Source organism: Cyprinus carpio, unplaced genomic scaffold (genome assembly GCF_018340385.1).
Source record: "Cyprinus carpio isolate SPL01 unplaced genomic scaffold, ASM1834038v1 S000006823, whole genome shotgun sequence".
In the NCBI taxonomy this organism is placed as follows: domain Eukaryota; kingdom Metazoa; phylum Chordata; class Actinopteri; order Cypriniformes; family Cyprinidae; genus Cyprinus; species Cyprinus carpio.
The window spans coordinates 266,655-289,403 of NW_024879402.1; the positions used below are offsets into that span (position 1 = coordinate 266,655).

At 36.6% G+C, this 22,749-nt stretch overlaps 1 protein-coding gene across 4 annotated transcripts in view; it reads left to right on the forward strand.

The window, feature by feature from the left end:
* Positions 1-22,074, forward strand: part of slc35d1b (solute carrier family 35 member D1b) — a 29,657-nt gene extending 7,583 nt beyond the window's left edge. For all 4 annotated transcript variants that reach the window (XM_042756252.1, XM_042756254.1, XM_042756251.1 and 1 more), the window contains exons 6-12: positions 19,226-19,328; positions 19,762-19,854; positions 20,023-20,090; positions 20,243-20,321; positions 20,409-20,491; positions 20,867-20,919; positions 21,073-22,074. In XM_042756252.1, coding sequence (XP_042612186.1) covers positions 19,226-19,328; positions 19,762-19,854; positions 20,023-20,090; positions 20,243-20,321; positions 20,409-20,491; positions 20,867-20,919; positions 21,073-21,083 — 490 coding nt within the window. In that variant the 3' untranslated portion in view covers positions 21,084-22,074. The remainder of the gene's footprint in view (positions 1-19,225; positions 19,329-19,761; positions 19,855-20,022; positions 20,091-20,242; positions 20,322-20,408; positions 20,492-20,866; positions 20,920-21,072) is intronic.
* Positions 22,075-22,749: the final 675 nt, after the last annotated feature.

Consider the following 22,749-nt stretch of genomic DNA (forward strand, 5'->3'; position numbering starts at 1 on the left):
GTATGAGATTTTGATGGTATCATAACCTTAAGCAAAAATATCATAGTTTCACGGTATCACAGTATTGTTGTTACAGCTCTGAAATGTGTTATTTTTAAATGACTGGAAAAAAATATATATACAAAAATCCTGTTGGACACAATATATTTTGTTTTTGAGCAACATACAGTAGGTGGCCAACCAAAATGACGGTTCTACCTCCGCCGCCGCGTATGCAAAGTGCATTTGCAGCTTTTGACCGCTGAGTGGCACTTTAACCACAAGTTATCAAACAAGCGCATCAAAGCACATTTTCGCAAATAGACGTCAGCTCTGCCTCACTGATGTGTTACATTTGACGGCTGCAGTCGGGGAAAATGAAAGAAAAACACTGTAGTTAAAATATTTAATATTCACAGATGAAAGTTTAGTACTTATGAAGTTATGTGCGTTTCTTAGAACGAATTCAAGCAGGATAAATGTCAAGCCTATGAGCCTGTGCTTATATTTACTCTAAACTACACAGTATTACACCATATTTTAGATTTGACACATTTAATGGGTGTGCAGTATTATTTATATAATATGAATTATGTGTTATATTATCCTGAAGAAATTGTGGTTTACTTTGCATCGAAGCATTAAAAGTGGTCTATTTTAGTGAGCTAGGCTACATGGATTAATATGCAAAATGTCAATATTCTCACATATTAGGCCTATATTTTAATTTATATTTTAAAATTCCTTTACTAAAACAACATGGATTTTTGTCACACGCTACTTTGTTATTCGTTGCCTGTCCTTTATTTTGACAGATAACTTCTTAGGAAATACATTTCTGATTACACTGGCACTGATTACACTGATTAAGAAATTGTTGCGTGTTTTATAAATTATTTTCTTTATTTTAGTAAAACGTGAGGCACTGTATAATTTCTCTGCCATTATTTAGGCCTAATTAAAACAAGAAATGAATAAATTAAACCTGCACGATTTAGCTAAATCATTGAAACTCTAAAGAATGGGCTGTTTAATATATCGTCCTCACCTTTAAACTCAAGTTCTCTCATTATAATCAACAAAGTGCACACGATGGAAAAAAGAGCTTCATTAATTGAAAATTTCAGTGATTTTAAAGGGAGCCTTCTATACTTGCTTTCATATAGTTTAAGTAAAGTAAAAAATAAAATAAATAAAATTGCAGCCGCATTTAAATGCGGGTGTGTAAAATATCAGCGTGCATGATTTGCGCGGCGCGAGTGATGCTGAGTGCGACACGCAGCATTTATTCTTATTTGTCTACATATTTTATCTTCATTACAAATCTTGTTTGGTTTTATTTTGGATAATTGCATGTAAAAATTATTTACTTTGTAATGCATATGCAAAATGTGAATTATTATTCATATTAAAGTGTTTGTGCGAAAATTATTCATGTGCATGCATGACAGGGAGGCGCCATCTCGATCGCTTGATTTTTTTCCTGATAATGAATTAACTTAAAATTGGGGTGTCTCACATACATGAGAAATATATCAACAGAAAGCTTGAAATGTCTTTTAAACGAATCAATTCAAAATGAAAGCATTATGTAATCTGTGAAGGTTGCATTTCTCTCTAAAGGTGCGTCCATTATTGCAACAGTGTGCATCTTTTTTTTTTTTTTGAAACCCTCATAAGAAACTGTCCATATGAAAGAGCAAGAAATTCACACCTTTATCTCGACCCCCACAAGCTATACAGAACTACCACCCAAAAAACCCCAACCCCCTCCAGCTGAACTGAATTTGGTCTGTTTTTTGGCTGCGAGTAACACTGTGTTGTCATGTTAGCCTATATAGTTGAAGCAAAACAAATATGATAACTTTTTAACTGCAGGCAGATATAGGCTTATATTATTAAAAATATATTATTATTACAAATATTTGGATCCTCCATTATTCTGTACCTTATTTTCTTAAAGAATATACATTTATTTTATACAAGAATAAACATAATAAATAAAGACTAAAAGAAAGAATCTCAATTTGCCCTTATTTTCCATTTCTGAAGTTAACTGGCAACTCTAATGATGATGTAATTATCAGACTCCCTGACAGTGGCACCTTGCTCAAAAAAAAAACAACAACAACAAAAAAAATCCCCTTGTAGGAGATATGCAAACGATTAATAGAATTAAAAAAGAAAAAAGTGGGTGCTTGGTTTCGGAAAACGAATACAGCTCGTAAAAAATGAAATGATGAAAAAGTCATGCTAACATATTATTAATTCGCGGAGTGAATGTGATGCACAAAGTCATTTTCAGATGCAATTTAAAAAAAAAAATGGATAAAACCATACACAAAACTTGTAAACAGTAAACAACATAGCCTAGATTAGGCCCATCCTCTGTTCCTAAGTATATAATGTTTTTTTTTATTATTCCACAGCAACACATTTTAGCTGATTAATTGCCTATTTTCATTTGCTGGAAGTTTTTTTTTTTTTTTTTTGAGCGGAATTTTTTTTTTTTTCATTTTTATTTTATTAAGTTATGATATAGTAAGGGCTGGTCTAATAATGTTAAAGGCGCCAACAGAATATTTTTAGTTCACCTCAGTTTATAAAAAAACCTTTACATTTAAAAAATTTTTTAGAACAGAACAATAATTAAAAATGTATAATTCTAATGGATAAATATAATTGCAGTATATAATGCTTAGTTATAAAAAAAAATAAAATAATAATAATAATTTAAAGGAAACATAAGGTAAGGCTGGGCTCTCTCATTCTGGAAAAATCCAAATGTTTCCATATTTGTGATGTTGCCCATTTGAAAATGGGCTTTGTAGTTCACACATTTCAGTATTCGACGGAAAAAATCATGATGAACAAAAATATGCCAAAGTGGACCGCTGCTCGCGCTGCATGGCTCGGTGAACGTCTGCTGTTTCCATTGAATATGTGCGCGTGAGGCACCAGCGCGATCAAACAGCTGAAACAGAAAATACTCCATTTTTGGTCACGCAGTAAAGGCATAATTCGAAAATGCAAACTGTTAGCAGTTAGAAAAATCAAGAATAATAACAGAGTTAATAAGAATTATTTCTAAATGCTGGACCGTTCTCATTTCACTCTGCATATGGAACCCGAAATGAGCCAAAGACTATCCCACGTTTTGAAATGAACTCACTGTAAATTTTCTAATGGTTTTTAAGGATGTTACAATGTTATATTATAATGCTATTGTTGTTTTACTTCCTCCTTTCATCTCCATTAACAAACCAACATTTTACAATTACATTCAGTTCGCAGTCCGTCCCTTTTTGCGAATGATTTTAACATGCGACTGACTTGCAGTTAACGCCGCGGCGGTATTACCCATTCTGGTTGTCTACCTACTGTACAGAATATTAGAAACAGTAGAATTTGTTTATTTTTTCTTTGATTTGTTTCGTAAAAAGGAAAAATAAAGACTGACATCTTTATTTAACCTAAATCTGTAATTACAGTTATTTAATTTTAGTTATATAATTCATATACATATAATTTATATCATTTCATAACATTTAGTTATATAATAATAATCATACACGTAATTTGATTTAATAATAACCCAATTTGAAGCAAAAATAGAATGTTCTGACAAGCGTGTGACATTACACCACGTAAACTTTTCAGAAGACAGTCAGCTCCCCTCAGAAGCACATTCATATAAACCCCCAAATCAATATTGAGAATTTTCTTCCGATATTTCGTGCATCATGAACAGTGAGTGATCTGCCTGCTATAGTATTTTTCTCTGTGCGTCCGTCTTCAGCGTCTCTATCCTGTGTTAACAGGAATTAACAGACTTCATATTTTCACATTAATGACATTTTGGAAAATGATTGCATTTCAACTCAGTTTGTGCAAGTCCAGAACAGAGAGTTGCAATAAGGCAAAAAATGGCCGGTTGCCGATCGTGTAAAGGCCAGATTATATTTCGGCCATCCCCGCACCGTCGGCATTACGTTATTTTCGTCATCAAGAGGGCTCGCGGACAGCCGCTCACCCCGTGGTACTGTCCGCATGTGAGCTCATCCATCCACGCTCATCTATGGTTGAGTATACTTTTGAAAGCTATGCAGATGCGGCTGTGCGCGAGACACTGCACTCAGCCTGAGGGATTCCTACTCTTTCAGTCTTTGAGGAGACATGGAAAACAGCGCATACCGCAGGAACGGTATAATGGAAAATATTAGTGGTTTTGAAACCGTGAAATTTTCAAATCGCTGTATACCTTGAAACCGGTAATCGGTTATTCACTATTAGCAAAAACAGTAAAGTATGTCATCGCTCTTTCATATGGAGAGTGTCTGATCAGCATTTTAAATAGGGCTGTGCGATTAATCGAAATCGTCATAAAATCACGATTTGAGTGTGCGCAATTTCTAAATCGCTTTATAGCACGATTTTCCGTGGCCCCGACCTCCCACAATATGCTATCCAATCCAGTCAGAATGCAGCGTGCCTATATGGAGCGCGAGAACAGAACAGACTGGGCATATGTCTACATAACTCCAGGTTCACACACTCTCTGTAATGCGTATTTTTTCCGAGCCCATGTTAACGGATCAGAGCGTTCACACTGCACGTGGAAAAAGATGCGAAAGATGTGAACAGAAAAGGTTAGAAATAGAAAGGTGTGAAAATAATATCGAGAGGAGACATGTTTTAAGTACGCGCACTGTCTCCGGGAGGGAGCCGCCATGGATCTGAGCATGCACGTCTGGTTTTGTGACAGCGCAAAGGAAATCTGCGTGCGAGCGGAGAGATTCGCACTCGCGCATTATTCTAATGTGATTTTGCGTTACAATAACTCGCTCTCGCTGCTGCTTCTGCACCACATACACATACTGTATACGCACTACAAATGGAGTACGTGTGAACCTGTATAATGTATAACAAATCTATTTCAACACCTGAGGCACCGCTACAATGAGCTCTATGAACAATGCATGGCAAAAAATAAAAAACATTCCTGGACATGGGATTTATTTAATTATTTATTTATTTTTTGGCATATGTCTAGGCCAGTGGTTCTCAAGCTTTTTTACCACCGGGCCGCACTATGGTCCAAGTGCAAGTCTCGCGGGCCGCACGCATATCATTTAAATATTACTTCACCAATACAAACCAACCTGATTTATAATATTATAGCCTAAATATTATGATATCTAATCGATTACATTCATTGAAATAAATAAATAATTCTTCTCTCCATAAATAAAACACCTGATGTTGTCGGGAGTTGACCAATTTTGTGAAATTCGGCTCGAAAGGAGTAACAGCACAATGAAATGGTGATTGTAAGATGCAGTCTGTAAGACGCGCGAGCATGACTTGACACGCAACATTGCAGAAAATGTGCATTCACAAGCCTATGTTGATCCAAATATGGAAAGCACTTTCGAATTTAATTATACAAGGTTGTCTCCAGAGATGTTTTGCCACATTTCTCCAATTAAGGATGATTGCTGCGTAGTATGTTTCCTTTTTCCTGAACATCAGTGTTGGGGCAAACCGAAAGTTGATGCCGAAAGTCCAGCACTCTCTTTCACTGCTGATACTGCGACTATTCTTGTTTGTATGTGTTACTTCGCTGGCTTTTTCCACATTTAATTTTTCTCTCTTAAAAACATATTTATCCATTCTGATGCTCAATTTTAACTAATGGTTGTTGATGACTATTTGTATTGAATTCTGCCAAAGTGCGCGCTTGTAAATGTTCATTAAATGCGTTAATTATGTGAGTAGGTCTGCTCATGTCTGAAAATAATATAGCCTATAAAAAACAAAACAAAATTAGTTTACATAAAAACATTAGGCTATAGCTTATATTTCTTTTGCGTTCAGCACGTGGGCCGCATTTGAATTCGTGATGGACCGTGGGTTGAGAACCACTGGTCTAGACATTTTGTAACACCTTTATTTAGTAATTATTTTGGCATATGTCAGTTCTAGAGACATGTTACAACTTTTTGATAAAGCTCTAATTTGTTTTCTTTTGGAAATATGTTTGAAATTCATACTGAATGCATTTATGACTGTAAAGCATGTCTGTGTGTCAAAATCGTGATTAAAATCGAAATCGCAAAATTGATCAAAGAAATCACGTTTTTTTTTTTTTTTTACCATATCGCACAGCCCTAATTTTAAACTTGCAGAGCAGGTTTAGGCAAAGTGGTTTAGGACAAATGGTCTGGCTTTTGCAATTTTTGCACATGCCATTCAATCAAAACCTGAAATATAAATTCTAACAAGATGTATTCATTTCCAATATACTGAACTATCTCTTTATGTTTTTCTAAATCTCAAACAGAGTTCAGACATCAGAAAAGTATCCGTCTATGAACGTGTTTTATAGACTATTTTAGATTTGGGAAATACACGTGTTACAGGCTTGACAAAAAAGACCCAAACATATTTTGTAGACTTTCTGTGATTTAAAATGCACAAACCAGAAGCAACAATATCTACAGAATGGAGAAGGGTTGGCCATTCACAAAAAATAAAATAGGCCTATCAATTTTATTAAAATTTTTGTTTTTGTGTTTCAAAGGAAAAATCAATGTTAAGGATGTGTCATCTCTCTGTTACGGACTGTTCTGAAAGCAGAATTTATGCAAACGCGTATATGCTTTAAAAATGTCTAGAAGGAATTTAATAGGGCTGCCCCCATGTAAGATTTTAGTTACTAGTAGTCATTAATTCATTATTCAATAGTCATTATTCAACTAATCGCACGTTTATATTAAATTAACACAGTCTAATCAATAATGAGCCTTAATATATTCCGCGCTCAAGCACACACATTAAAGCCCCTTTCACACTGCGATTCCGGCAAATACACGGGTAATTTGTCCCGGCATTTGTACCCGGGTCGCTAGATTTTGCACTTTCACACTGCCAGTGATTACCTGGAATATGTGCGTGCGTTCACACACAACCCGTAAAGGTCCCTTAAAGACACGTGATATCAGGGTGTGATGTGTAATGTACCAGTCGAAAACGCTAGGCACGTTAACTTTCACTGAAGCTGGTGAACGATCTCAGCTTCAGCGGGGAAAGTGAGGAACTAACTGATCTCTGCTTCGTTACAGTTTGCACATATTTGTTTCATCACGAACGTTGATCTGCCTTCAAAACACGCTAAAAGAGTCGCGCGATAACGCGCGTCATCACTACGACATGGCATTAGTTCTGGCTTTTGTTCACACAGCGCTCGTTCCGGGATTGAACCCGGCAATGTTACTAGGTCCCCGACCCGGGTTCAATCCCGGAATCAATCCCGGGACGTGTTTGCTTTCACAAAGAAGTCGCCCCGGCAATGTTCCGGCAATTTGACGGGTCTGACGTGCAGTGTGAAAGGGGCTTAAGTTTGCCACAAAGCACAGGAAGAAGAAACCTAATAATTCACGGTGCTGACTCTCTCCACATGGACATGCCTTTCGAGAGAAATGCAACCTTCACAGATTACATAATCAGGGAGTATTTCTTTTCGTTTTGAATTGGTTTGTTTAAATGAGAATGAGACGAACGTCTGCCAGAGAGACAAAATTTAGACTATATGCTGCTTTGTATTATTTTTTAGTTTTAAATTTTACGTAAAATGTAAAAATATAGTGCAGTAATAAGAAACTGTCCCCGAGACTTCATGTAGCCCTAATCATTTTTAGTTTCATTATTGGGCAATTCCAGCGCTAGGGACGTTACATTCACAGTCAAAACCTGAAATATAAATTCTCACAGAATGTATTCATTACCAATATATTGGACCATCTCCTTATGTTTTTCTAAATCCCAAACAGAGTCAAGACATCAGAAAAGTATCCGTCTATGAACGTGTTTTATAGGCTATTTTAGATTTGGGAAATACACATGCTCAATGGACTCAACAAAAAATACCCGAACATATTTTGTAGACTTTCTGTGATTTACAATGCACAAACCAGAAGCAACAATATCTACAGAATGGAGAAGGGTTGGCAATTCACAAAAAAATAAAATAGGCCTATCAAATTTATTTACATTTTTGTTTTTGTGTTTCAAAGGAAAAATCAATGTTAAGGATGTGTCTATGAACGTGTTTTATAGGCTATTTTGGATTTGGGAAATAGCCTACACATGGGAAATAGCCTACACATGTGTTACGGACATGACAAAAACAAAACAAAACAGACCCGAGTTTTTGGGAGACAATATATTTTGTAGACTTTGTGATTTACAATGGACAAACCAGAAGCAACAATATCTGCAGAATGGAGAAGGGTTGACCATTCACAAAACATAACATCTTAATTTTATTTCAGTTTTAATTTTTGTGTTTCAGAAGAAAAAGCAATGTTAAGGATGTGATCTCTCAGTTAAGGACTGTTCTGAAAGCAGAATTTTTGCAAACGCGTATAAATGCTTAAAAAACTTTAACAGAGATGTCTAGTTTAATATTGTTTTCTAGTTTAGTTTGGAGTGAAATGTTAATTCTTATTTTATATTATGGGAGTATTTGCTTTCATTTTGAATTGGTTCCCTTAAAAGTAAACATTTTTCTCATGTATGTGGGGCACCCCAGTTTTTCGTTATTTCATTATCAGGAAAAAATTCAAGTGATCACGTGGGCGCCTCCCTGTCATGCATGCGCATTTATAATTTTCCGCACAAACACTTAAATATGAATAGTAATAGAGCACATTTATTTACAGTGCCTCACGTTGTACTAAAATAAAGGAAATAATTCATAAAATAAACAACAATTTCTTAATTAGTGAACAGATATCTTTTCCCCACTGTTACGGTCCCTACAAAGGTCTAGGAGTTTAAAGGGACGCATAACATAATAGATGGACACGGCTGGAGTATCCCAAATTAATCCTTTATTTTAACACAAAATACTCACAAAAGTAACCAAAATTATGAGATGGGGAGCCCAGCAACACAATAAAAAAATAACTAAACTAACAGAAACAGGCTGGGGCTCCCCACACCAAAATAACATTACAAAATAAGAGCAAGAGACAATGTGGCAGTGGAGAAGTCTGTGGCTGGCAGAGAGAGAGAATGAGAGGGTCCGCCTCCCTCCACTTTATAGCCTCGTTTCCCCAGATCAACCAATCAGAAACTAGAGAAGACAAGAAATAATTAAAGAATAATAAGCACTACTAGTTATTGGAGGACTCTGGGCCGGGGCGTACGCGAAACATGCGTAACACCCCCACCTCCAGATGGTGAATGGGGACCCCAAAAAAAGAAAGCCCCCAATCACCATGCAGCAACGTGCGACAACGCATCTGCCAGGACATTGTTTTTGCCAGCTACATGTTTTATCTCCAGATTAAAAGCTTGGACAAACAAAGCCCATCTCATTAGGCGCTGATTGGAATTACACATTTGATTAATAAAAATGAGAGGATTGTGGTCTGTATAAACAGTAACTGGACGCGAAGAGGAGCCAATATAAACCTCAAAATTATTAAGGGCCAAAATTAGAGCGCGAGAGCCTCTTTTTCAGTTGTTGAGTAAGACTTTTAATGTTTTTGAAATTTTTTAGAAAAATAGCACACAGGGTATTATGCATCAGGAGGGCTTTAAGAGACTCAAAAGCATGCTGGCATTCTGGTGACCACTTAAATGTAGTTTTTGGACTCAACAGGTCAGTGAGTGGGACAGCCACTGAAGAAAAGTTTTTACAAAAACTTTGGTAATACCCCGCCATTCCCAAGAACCGATGTAATTCACGACGACTTGAAGGAACTGGGAATGACGTGATAGTCTAAATTTTTGCTTCCACCGGCTTCACCATGCCCCCACCAACTATTTTACCCAAATAAACTACTGTCGCTTTAGCAAAATCACATAAAGCCAAATTAACAGCTAAATTTGCATCAACCAGCCTCTGGAAAACCTGTTTTAACTGATTGATGTGCTCATCCAATGTTGCAGAGTGAACTACTATGTCGTCTAGATACGGCTCACACCCTAGCACCCCCACAAAATGCGGTTAACTAACCGCTGAAAATTAGCAGGCGCATTGCGTACCCCAAAAGGCTTTACAGTATACTGTAAAAATGCATCAGGGGTAACAAATGCACTAATTTCTCTGGCACGCTGAGTTAAAGGCACCTGCCAATAACCTTTAAGGAGGTCTAACTTTGTCACAAAAGCTGCTAACCCTACACGGTCGACACAATCCTCCATACAAGGAAGAGGATGACAGTCAGGCTTAGTGACATTGCTAACCTTCCTAAAGTCTGTGCAAAAACGGTCAGACCCATCAGACTTGATAGCAAGAAGACAGGGCGAACTCCATGAGCTTATACTAGGTTCTGCAATGCCATGTGACAACATATAGTTAACTTGGTTTCGGAGGCGTTGACGTTTTTCAGGGTTGACACGATACGGATGCTGTTTAATTGGCATGTTGTCACCAACGTCAATATCATTCTGCAATACATGTGTTTGGGATGGCACATCTGAAAACAATGAAACATGACCATTAATTAATCTTTATATGTCTGTATGCTGTGAACAAGGGAGATGCAAAAAACAAGAATCAAGGTTAGCAAGCATCTCAGAATTCTTTAAACGACCTTGAACTGTAGCAACAGAAGGGCTCTCCATCTCACAATCGATATCAGAAACATCTAGCGACTCACAGGCCTCAAGAACAGTTTCAGCACTGAATGGCGACACCGAAGGACCATTTACCTGCAAAGCACTAGACAGAGGCAAACAGACAGTGGAACATTCAGCATTGGACAAGGCCAGGACTGTGTTAACGTCACCGAAACTGGGCTTGTTCAACTGCTCATGATCATAATAAGGTTTAACCCTCTGAAGTCTAAGGGTATTTTTGGGGCCTGGAGAAGTTTTGTCATGCCCTGACATTTGTGCTTTTTTCAGTTTCTTATAAATATCTAAATGGCTAAAGTCTAATCTCACTGTAATCAGCACAAACTGGGCTATAATAATATGTGAGCAGCATGTACATGATTGTGTTTTTGAGAAAAAACATGTTATGCGTGGTTAGTGAAAAACTAAAAATGTTAAATCACTTGAATAAGGCAATAAAACACATACAGAACATTGGTTCCCGGGACTTTTGAGAACTGGAGCTTGTAGCCTAGAATTTTTCTTTCTAAATGACGTGAAAATCATCTTGTTTACTCACTTACAGAAAACAATATATTGATTTAAATTTTCTAAGACACTTTTTGTTGGTAAAAGTCATATGCGAGTAGGCGTCAACTATCATGAATTCACACCTGAGAAGACAAAGGCCTGCATAATGAGCTGCATAATGAGCCATTCAGTCAGCTGTGTCACTGAGAGGGATGAGTTACAAGAAAGAATGTGAGGACAAAATAAATGTATATAATTTTATGTTTGTAGTTTATTTAGAATATATTTAATTATCCCACAACATAATTTAATATTCACTTGTGAGTGCAGTTAAAGGGTTAGTTCAGCTAAAAATTAAAATTATGTCATTAATGACTCACCCTCATGTCGTTCCAAACCTGTAAGACCTCCGTTCATCTTCGGAACACAGTTTAAGATATTTTAGATTTAGTCCGAGAGCTTTCTGACCCTCCATTGAAAATGTATGTACGGTATACTGTCCATGTCCAGAAAGGTAATTAAAACATCATCAAAGTAGTCCACGTGACATCAGAGGGTCCGTTAGAATTTATTGAAGCATCGAAAATACATTTTGTTCCAAAAATAACAAAAATTACGACTTTATTCGCTTTTTCTTCTCCTTCCGGGTCTGTTGTGAACGCGACTGCTGTGACTGTTGACGTACGACGCTGCTGAAGTGTTCTCTGGTGCGCCCAATAACAAAGAAAACACGTCAGCAGCGTCGTACGTCATGTATTTTTGGCTGAACTAACCCTTTAAACAATTTATTAGGAACAATTAAAGCTGACTTTCAAACTGAATTTTTTGCATCATTACTCCAGTCACACAATCCTTCAGAAATCCTTTTCACAATCTTATTTTCTACAAAAAAAAACATTTATTGTTATTATTATCATTATTGTTATTATTATTATTAATGTTGAAAAGAGCTGAGAATATTTTTTTCAGGTTTTTTAAGGGGGATAAATTGAAAGAACAGCATTGTTTGTTACATTTGTTACAGTTACATTTATTGGTACATTTATATTATTTACATCAAGCTTTTTTGAATGGTATAGTAGTGTATATTGTTATTGAAACTTCATAATATTTCACTTGATTATACATTTAGTCAGGAATTATAGTTTGGAAAAAGTATAACTAGTAAAATGTTTAAACGTTATGTGAAAACTAGTACATGTATATAAATAAATAAAAAGAGACTTACTCATGTTTATGATCTCTGCTGAATAAAGTGCTTCATTCTTTTTTTCTTAGGAAATCCAAATCTCAAATCCTCAACCACATCACATCTTTTTGGGGTGAATTATGTCTTATTCCTCTCATCGCGAAGCAAACAGTAAAATAAAAAAAAACCTTGAAGGACAATCTCGCTGCGTTGTCTTCTGTTGTGTGGGCGTATTCAAGCCGCACACTTCAGTGAAACATTATCATCTCAAAAGCGCGTTCAGCGCGAGGGCGTGGTTGCATTAGAAGATAATGAAGGGAGACGTGAAAAACGGACATCGCATTGTTTTCATATGGATTACTTTATCACAGAATATTTGTTTTCAGCAGCACTTGTTTAGTTTAAAAGTAGACATGTCTGGCTTTCTATAGATATCTCTCTCATGTCTCTGTGTTGAGTATTCACTGAGTTACAGTTCATTTTAATGACGGGTTTGTAAATGAAGATCAGTGCAGACAAAGGCTGCAGACAGCACTCCTTGTTTGTTATCTTTATTTTATAAGTGCACAAAGTTTTGTTGTTATTATGTCTGTATACAAAAAAAGTAGACCATTTACAGATTCGATTGATTTATTGCTCTTATCTGTACGATCAAAACTGAAAGTGTAATTTAAGTTCTTTTCGGGGTTATCGGGAGAAAATACCCCAAAACGCGTATACGCGTTAATCGACTCCAGAGGGTTAATCATATTAATATGACAAAGTCTGCTACGACGAGCACGGTCAGGAGTAGCTACAGTATAATCCCTGTCACTGACTCTCTTTTCTATGACATAGGGGCCACTGTAACATGCCTGAAGGCTGGACCCAGTAATGGGTAAAAACACCAAAACTTTATCCCCAGGCTTAAACTGTCTGACCACTGCCTTTTTATCAAACCAGCCTTTCATCTTCTACTGAGCAGCAGACAAGTGTTGTGTAGCCAATTCACAAGCATGGTGTAACTTGTAGCGAAAGGAGCTGACATAATCAAGCAGATTTTTAGGTTGAGACTCATTCAACCAATTCTCCCGAAGCAGTCTTAAAGGACCACGTACGTTATGAGTAAACACTAAATCTGCTGGACTAAAACAAGTAGATTCCTGCACAGCTTACCGAGCCGCAAATAGCAGAAGATGTACACCATCATCCCATTCTTTTTCATTTTCAAGGCAATAGGCACGAAGCATAGATTTAAGAGTTTGATGAAATCTTTCAAGTGTACCCTGACTTTCTGGATGGTATGCACTTGAAAAACAATGGGTGATGTTCAGCTGACCGACTACTTGGGCAAACACACGAGACATAAAGTTTGTGCCCTGGTCTGTTTGAATTACCTTAGGGAGTCCAAACAATGAGAAAAACTTAACAAGTGCCTTTACAACTGCAGGTGCAGTGATTTTTCGCAAAGGTATATCTTCAGGACAGCGTGTTGAAGCACACATAATGGTCAATAAAACTGGTTACCAGATTTAGTACGGGGCAACGGACCCACACAATCGACAATAATGTGATCAAATGGTGAATCAACAGCTGGAATAGGGTATAAAGGGTATGGTGTGATGGGTGGATTTGACTTTCCTGAGACTTGACATGTGTGACATGTTTTACAGTGTAACTTCACATCCCGTTTTAACCCTGGCCAAAAAAATTGGTGCAAAATACGACTGTAGGTTTTGGTAACACCTAGATGGCTAGATAAAGGATTGTAATTACATTTACATTTACATTTAATCATTTAGCAGATGCTTTTATCCAAATCGACTTACAAATGAGAACAATAGAAGCAATCAGATCAACAAGAGAACAACAACGGTATACAAGTGCTATGACAAGTCAGTGTTAGTCTAGTACAGAACACGTAGCCAGGTTTTTTTTTTTTTTTTAAGAATATGATAGACAAGAAAAGAAAAAGGTAAGTACTAGTATTAGTTGGTTAAGTGCAGGCGAAAAAGATGAGTCTTTAGATGTTTTTTGAAAATAAGTAAAGACTCAGCTGTTCGAATTGAGATCGGGAGGTCATTCCACCAGTTGGGCGCAGTCCAGGAAAAGGTCCGTGAGAGTGATTTTGAACCTCTTTGGGATGGCACCACAAGGCGTCATTTCACTTGCAGAGCGTAAACTTCTGGAGGGCGCATAAGATTGAACTAATGAGCTTAGGTATGATGGTGCTGTGCCTTGTAGTCAAGCATCCGTACCTTGAATTTGATGCGAGCGGCTACTGGTAGCCAGTATAACCTGATGAGGAGAGGAGTAACGTGAGGTGTTTTTTTGCTGTTTGTTGTAGTCAATCACTGCTGCATTCTGGATCAGTTGCAGAGGCTTGATAGTACATGCAGGAAGGCCCGCCAGGAGAGCATTACAATAGTCCAGTCTGGAGAGAACAAGAGCTTGGACAAGAAGTTGGGTGGCTTGCTCTGACAGGAAGGGTCTAATCTTCCTAATGTTGTATAAGGCAAGTCTGTAGGACTGGTCATTGTAGCAATATGGTCTGTGAAGCTTAACTGATGATCCATCACAACTCCTAGGTTTCTGGCTGTCCTGGAAGGAGTTATGGTTGACGAACCCAGCTGTTATAGAGAAGTTGTGATGAAACGATGGGTTAGCTGGAACCACCAGCAGTTCAGTCTTAGTAAGGTTGAGCTGAAGGTGATGGTCATTCATCCAGCTAGAAATGTCACTCAGACTGGCTGAAATGCGAGCAACTACCGTCGGGTCATCTGGTCGGGAATGAGAGAAGTAGAGTTGAGTGTCATCAGCGTAGCAGTGATAGGAAAAGCCATGCTTTCTGAATGACAGATCCTAATGATGTCATGTAGATGGAGAAGAGAAGTGGTCCAAGTACTGAGCCTTGAGGAACCCCAGTAGCAAGTTGTTGTGACTTAGAAACTTCACCCCTCCAAGACGCCATGAAGGATCTATCAGAAAGGTAGGACTTAAACCACTGGAGTGCGGTTCCAGAGAGGCCCATCTTTCTGAGGGTGGACAGGAGAATCTGGTGATTAACGGTGTCAAAAAGCCAGCAGACAGGTCCAGCAAAATGAGTACTGAGGATTTTGAAGCTGCTCTTGCCAGTCGCAGGGCTTCAGTAACCGAGAGCAGGGCAGTCTCAGTTGAGTGGCCGCTTTTGAAGCCAGATTGGTTGCTGTCCAGGTTGTTCTGTTCAAGAAACATAGAGAGCTGGTTGAACACAGCTCGTTCAAGTGTCTTTGCAATGAATGGAAGAAGGGATACCGGTCTGTAGTTTTCTAGAAGTGCTGGATTTAGAGATGGTCTCTTCAGCAATGGGCTTACCCGAGCCTGCTTAAATGCTGAGGGAAATGTTCCAGAGTGAAGAGAGGAGTTGATAATGTGAGTAAGTGAAGGTATGACTGAAGAAGAAATCGCTTGGAGGTGAGTGGGGATCGGATCAAGTGGGCAAGTAGTAGGATGACTGGACAGGATAAGTTTGGAAACGTCCGTCTCTGAGAGTGGAGAGAGGGAAGGAGAGAGAGAGTGTGCATTAGTCATTGTGAAGTTATCCTCAGTCTGCGGTGTGGAGAATTGGTCACTGATGGTTCTTGTCTTATTTGTGAAGAAAACTGCAAAGTCGGCTGTAAGAGTCGATGGAGGTGGAGGCGGATTAAGAAGAGAAGAGAAAGTTTTGAAGAGTGTCCGAGCGTCACAACAATTGTTAATTTTGTTGTGGTAGTATGATGTTTTAGCAGTGAAGACATTTGCAGAGAAGGAAGAGAGGAGAGACTGATACACACTGAGGTCGGTAGAGTTTCTTGATTTATGCCATCTCCTCTCTGCAGCCCTGAGTTTAGAGCGATGTTCACGGAGAACATCGGACAGCCAGGGGGCAGATGGGGGGTGGTGCGTGCTTGGTCTAGACGACAGTGGGCAAAAGTTGCCCAAGCAAGAGGTTAGAGTGGAGCAAAAAGTTTCCATAGCACTTTTCGTGTCCAGAGCTGAAAACTGCGAGAGTGAAGGAAGTGAGGATGAAACCACAGAGGATAGGCGAGATGGAGAGAGTGAGCGTAGGTTCCGTCGAAAGGTGACCTGTGTTGGAGCATGTGCCACTTCAGGAGTAAGTGCTAGGTTAGCAGTAATGAGGAAGTGATCTGAGGTGTGCAGTGGAGCAACTTAAGAGTTGTCCACTGAGCAACAGCGTGTGTAGATGAGGTCCAGTTGGTTGCCCGATTTGTGAGTCGCTGTAGTAGACACTCACTTGAGATCAAATGAGGCGAGCAGAGTGTTGAAGTCAGCAGCCTGGGGTTTATCTAGGTGGTTGTTGAAGTCACCAAACAGTACCAGAGGAGTACCATCTTCAGGATAGTTTGATAGCAGCACGTCCAACTCCTCCAAGAAGTTTCCCAGTTGACCTGGGGGACGATAAATGACCACAAAGTGGATTTTAACCGTTAACTGTAGGTGTGTGAACAAGTGAAATTAGTGAAGAGGGCTGCGGAAGTGGCAGTGTCTTCAGGTTTGATCCAAGTCTCAGTCAGTGCCATGAGGTTGAGACTGGAATGAGTATGAGAATGAGAGTGTCCACTTTATAGCCTCGATTCCCCAGCTCAACCAATCAGAAACTAGAGAAGACAAAAAAGAATTAAAGAATAATGAGCACTACTAGTTATTGGAGGACTCTGGCGTATGCGAAACGTGCGTAACACCCACGTAGTTCTCAAAATAAAGGACAGCTAACGAATATCAAATTATGTCCATGACAAAAATGCATGCTGTTTTATTAAAGTTATTTTAATATATAAATTAAAAATGTATTTGTGACAAATATTAAGTAATGTAAGAATATTGATATTTAGAATCCATGTATGTAGACTAGGCTACCGCTTTTAATGCTCCAATGCAAGGTAAACCACCATTTCTTATAGGTAATATAACACATGATTTATATTATATAAATAATGCTGCACACCTGTTAAATGTTTCAAATATATATGGTGTAATACTTAGCATAGTGTAAATATAAGCACAGGCTCATAGACATATCGTTGAATATGAAATATTTTAGCGAGGCCTACAGGTTTTTTTTTTTTTTTTTTTTTTTTTTTTTTTGGCGACGGCAGCATCAAATGTAACATCAATGAGGCAAAGCTGATGGCTATTTGTGAAAATGCACTTTGAAGCATTAGCTTGATAACTTGTGGTTAAAGCGCCACTCAGCGGTCAAATGCTGCAAATGCATTTTGCAGACGCGGCGGCGGCAGCACCCACAGCGATAAAAAGCACGTTCTGGTTGGCCCCCTACTGTATGATCACTACGCATTATACAGAGTCAAGATGAAAAGAAAATACCATCTAAACTTTTCTAGTAGTAAGACAGAGATATATTGATATAAACTCCAAACCTCAAATGTATCGTGATTCATTTAACATCTCAACCGTTTTGAATCGTCACATATTTGTATCAATGTTCAACCGGCTCACAGTGCATCGTTACATCCCTAATTATATTATATTTGCTAATTCACAAGATCAGTATACTATTTAATAAACCGCTTTGTCAAATTTAACACATCATTACAGAAGTTTTGAAATGCTGAATTAATTTATTCACTTCTAACAGCGGTTAATGTGAGCAGCGTCATACACATAGATAAGGCCGGTTTCACACTCCATACGTAAGCAGGACATAAGCTACACATATTTGTTCCGGTGCTCATGTTAACAGGCGAGAGTATTTACACCTCACGCATTGGCAGCGCCGCAGTTCCGTGTTTCCCAACCACCATATGACATTCAGCGCTGTGAAAAAATAGGTTTAATAAATGCACGAAAACACATCATCATTGCCAGGAGTTTTTATCCACATTTCAAAGACTCATTTAAATGATTAAAACTTTAGTTTATATATATCTTAATGTTAAGATTACTTTTAGGACAGGACAAAATAGACTCTTTTGTATTGTTTATTTGAAGGCACAAGTATTCGAACATTTTAGCGACTACCCCACATTACTTACGTTAGATCCATGATGACGACACTACAGTTTAAAAAATACAGTGGAACAACCAGTATTTTGGAGCCTTAGTATCTCGATACTACCATAGTACCAGTAGACCGTGCAACCCTAATAGTGGACAGAGAAAGGGAAGTTCACGCGTCAATGGGTAACAAAAGGAATAAGTAGAGTCTGATTACTTTTATGTGACTGAAGTTTTTTTTTAATGTAGTTTGGGGTAACAAAGTGTTTTATAGGTTTGACTGAAATAATAATGAAAAAAAGGACACTTTAAATCAACCTTTCAAACAACAACAACAAAACAATAAAAAAATAAAAATAAAACCAATTTGGATTTCGCCTATAATTTGTCAAAATGGCTAGAATTTTGATTGTTTCTAAATGGCCCTGGATTGCTTCTATTGTCCTCATTTGTAAATTGCTTTGGATAAAAAACGTCTGCTAAAATTAAATCTAAATGAAAGCTTCTATTCAGTCTTATTTTTTATCTGTCTAATCTAGCTAATATTTCTATTTGGCAAAGTGATATGGACATGTAATGCGATCAAGACCGGCCTGAAACTACTTTAGCCATGTGTTTCACTGTAAATAATTGCACATCTAAGAATGTTCATCAACCAATCAGATTCAAACATTTAACAGCCCTGTAGTATAATTAGGAATTATATAAGTTACTTATCTATTTTGTCGCAAGTGCAGTGCTCTTACTGAAAGAGCCCGCCCATACACTACTGCTTTTCTAATTACTAATTCAAACTTCAAAATTTTAAAACTACTTGAAACTTTCTGGTTAGGCTTTCTCACGCCGACATCAAAGTTTTTGTGACTATTTTATCTAGTTTTCTAGTTTTTATCTACCTTTTTGTAATCTATCTTCAATTAATTTGCTTTCATTTGATTTTCACAGTACAGATTTAGCTTTTGACCCCTACGGATATGTGGTCATTACACTTAACAACATTCTGACTGCTGCTAATGGGGCTTATATGAAACAAAAACTGGACTCCAAGGTAATTTAACTCCTAAGCCTTGTTTATGCTTGACACATCCACACAAGTGCAAGTGTGTGTGCACCAAAGGTCCTGTTGTATTTGTTTCACACACCTGCAAATGTGCCAGTTTTCATCAGCATATACAGATTTGCACACAAGCATTCAAATCCAAAAGCTTCATTAGTTGTTCCTTTTTAGAAAAATTTTGGTCCACTGCATTTTTGTATAAAACATTTAGACACAAGAGTTTCATTAGTAAAAAGAAAACATGGTTTCTGTAGATTTTGTCACCTTTAGTTTTTACTTATATGCTGCTTTTTGCCAGCTTCACTTGGTGTTTAGGCTCATGTATGAGCTGAGCTGAAAGCAGATTTTAACAGAGACCTGCTAACCAGACCTGCTTGTTTTAACCTATATTTAGTTTAAAGATTTTTTTCTCCTTGCATTTCAGGAACTGGGAAAATATGGGCTGCTCTATTATAATGCTTTATTCATGATTATTCCAACTATGATTTTAGCGTACTTAACTGGAGACATTAAGAAAGTAAGAATTTTAATAAATATGACACTAAATGTTTTGAAAAATTAAGAACAGATAAAAAATTATATCTGAATTTTAATTGACTTTACATGAATGAAAATGTAAATTTTATAAAATAAGAAATGTACATTTGATAAAATAAGAAATACATTTTGTTTTATTTATTTTTAGGCTTTGGAGTATGATGATTGGGCTGACATTTTCTTTGTGATTCAGTTTGTGTTATCATGTGTCATGGGGTGAGCCTGATATTTCCAATCATTTTCTGTACTTAAACTTAAGTTTCTTAAGAGTACTTAAAGCTGAATTGTTAAAATTTTTGAGATGTTAAAATTCATATTCTTTTTTTCTATTGTAATGATGATTATAATATCATTGGTTATTTTGGCAGGTTTATACTCATGTACTCCATTATGTTATGCACCCATTATAACTCTGCTTTGACGACTACCATTGTCGGTTGTATCAAGGTTGGTAATTAACATTAAATCAAATTAAAATTAAATTAAATTAAATCAATCAAGATTTTACTTTGTTTTCTTTAACCAACCCAACAGAATATCTTAGTGACATACATCGGGATGGTGTTTGGTGGAGATTACATCTTTACTTGGGTGAATTTTATTGGCCTAAACATCAGGTAAAAAGATCCATTTTAAAATGACCGTGATGATAGCCCACATTACTGGGACATTCTTAGTAAAAGACTGTAAAAAAAAAACAAAAAAAAAACATAAAATGTGATGTCATTTCCTCAACATTTCAGAATGATCAAGATGCAGACAAATGTGTATTTTCTCAGAAAACACAAGAATTTAGAAGAAAAAAACATTAAAGTACTTTAAAGTTAATGTAAATAAAATCTAAATTTATGTAGAATTCATAAAGTTCTGTATAACCCATTTGTTAAGTGGTCACTTTTTTGTGTTTCCTGAGAATGGCCATGAACATTTCTTTGATATTTCCTTCAGTTGTTCTATAAATATAGCTTTTCATACATTTTTTTCCCCTATAGCATTGCTGGCAGTCTTGTGTACTCGTATATCACTTTCACTAAGGAACAAAAAAGTAAGCACAATACAAAAATGTGGATTTTGTAAATCAAAATTAGAATCTTATCAAAATATCCATGTCATGGATTCATTACCTATCATTTCCTTTCTTTTGTTGAATAAGATGAAGTTAATTTTAGATGATGTGAAATCTTGTGTCTTTTAACAGAAAAATGTTGATGGAACAAGTTTAAAGTAAGTCGATAATACCTATGGGAGTCAAGAACACAGTCAGCAGGGTGTGCACACAGTCTCATTTCACAACACCTTGAGTGCAGCAGAGACCAGCAATTTTCTCAGCAACCTTGGTTTTGTTGAGATGTGATATGACAAGATATGATTTAATTTCATGTTGGATAGATGATAAATATATATTATCCTTTTGTCTTTTAAAATTGTAAAGTCCTCAGCCTTAGAAGTTTAAATTGGACTGTTCAATTTCTTTTTTTTTTTTTTTTTTTTTTTTTTGGAGGTATGAATCAAAATAATTGTTTATTTATATTTATTATTATTATTATTATTGTGGTAATTAACATGATACAAATTATAATAGAACATGTGATGCTGTTGAACCTGGAATAAACAAGTGTATGAACAACCTAAATAAATTTAAATTGTTATATGCAAAAAAAAAAAATATATATATATATATATATATATAAACGTTTGTATAAATTGATTTTCACTCATAAATTTCACTATTTCATCATTTTTAATGATTCTGTGTGAAGGATCAAATGCAAACTGTGTGTTTTGCTTCTGGAGAGCAATCATTCATTTGTGTTGTGTACTTTCAATTATTTTTCATTCATTCGTTCATATAATCATTTATGATTTAATCATTTTATTATTACATTTAATCATATAATAATCAGAATTTCTTATTAATTAATCATTTTTATTATTGTTTTTTTTTTTTTTTTTTTACATTATTTTTTCCATTCTTGTCTAGTCCTGTGACTGTGTGTTTCAAGGTATGTTTGTCTCCATGAATAAGAGATAAGAGGGAATGCTTATTGAAATTCAAGGTTTATGGGATGTTGTGAAGCATTTTGGTATAACACTGGTTGTTGGATTTGTGTTGGTCAGACAAAGTCTGAGCATTGAAACATACACAAGCATAAACATATTAAGATTATTCAATAAACTCTGCTCCTTTTTATTATCACCATTTTGTCTCCTGCTTTTGCTCCTCACTGTTTTTTCTCAGTCAACCTCTTGGCCGAAAGAAGATTGTTAATACAGTTTGGGGTACCGGACAAACACTGGTTTTGGGGACCAGATAAGGCTTGCTGTTAACAGGGTTTTGCTGTTAATTTTGCTGACTAGTTGTTCTGTTACCGGACAAAATGAATATTTTCTGACAGGACCTTTAGGAAGGATTTTTCACTTTGTAGGAGAAGTTTGAACAAAGCTTGAGAATGTTTGTTTTTTATGTGTGAAGAGTACATCACTAACAGTAGGGTAAATAACTCTGCACGAGAGCAAAGTAGCGAGTGCTAGCCTCAAAGTTTGTCTGAATATTGTTTGCAGTCTGAAACTTCCAAGAAAAACTGGAGTATTTAAATATTTTTATGCTGTATTTATAATTATATCAGTCAGTAAATTTGGGGAGTTGAAATCTTGCACCCATTGTTTTATCCAACGTGATCTCATGAGAATTTGTATGTATTTTATATAAAATGTGGTTCTACAAACCCTAATTTACATGCAGACACCGAAACATACAATACTTATGTATTTCCAGCATCTAAAAGTACAATACTGACGTATTGACGACACTTAAAACGTACAATTATTTACATATGAACAACTTTACAGACTTACAAATGAATCCTTATGCATA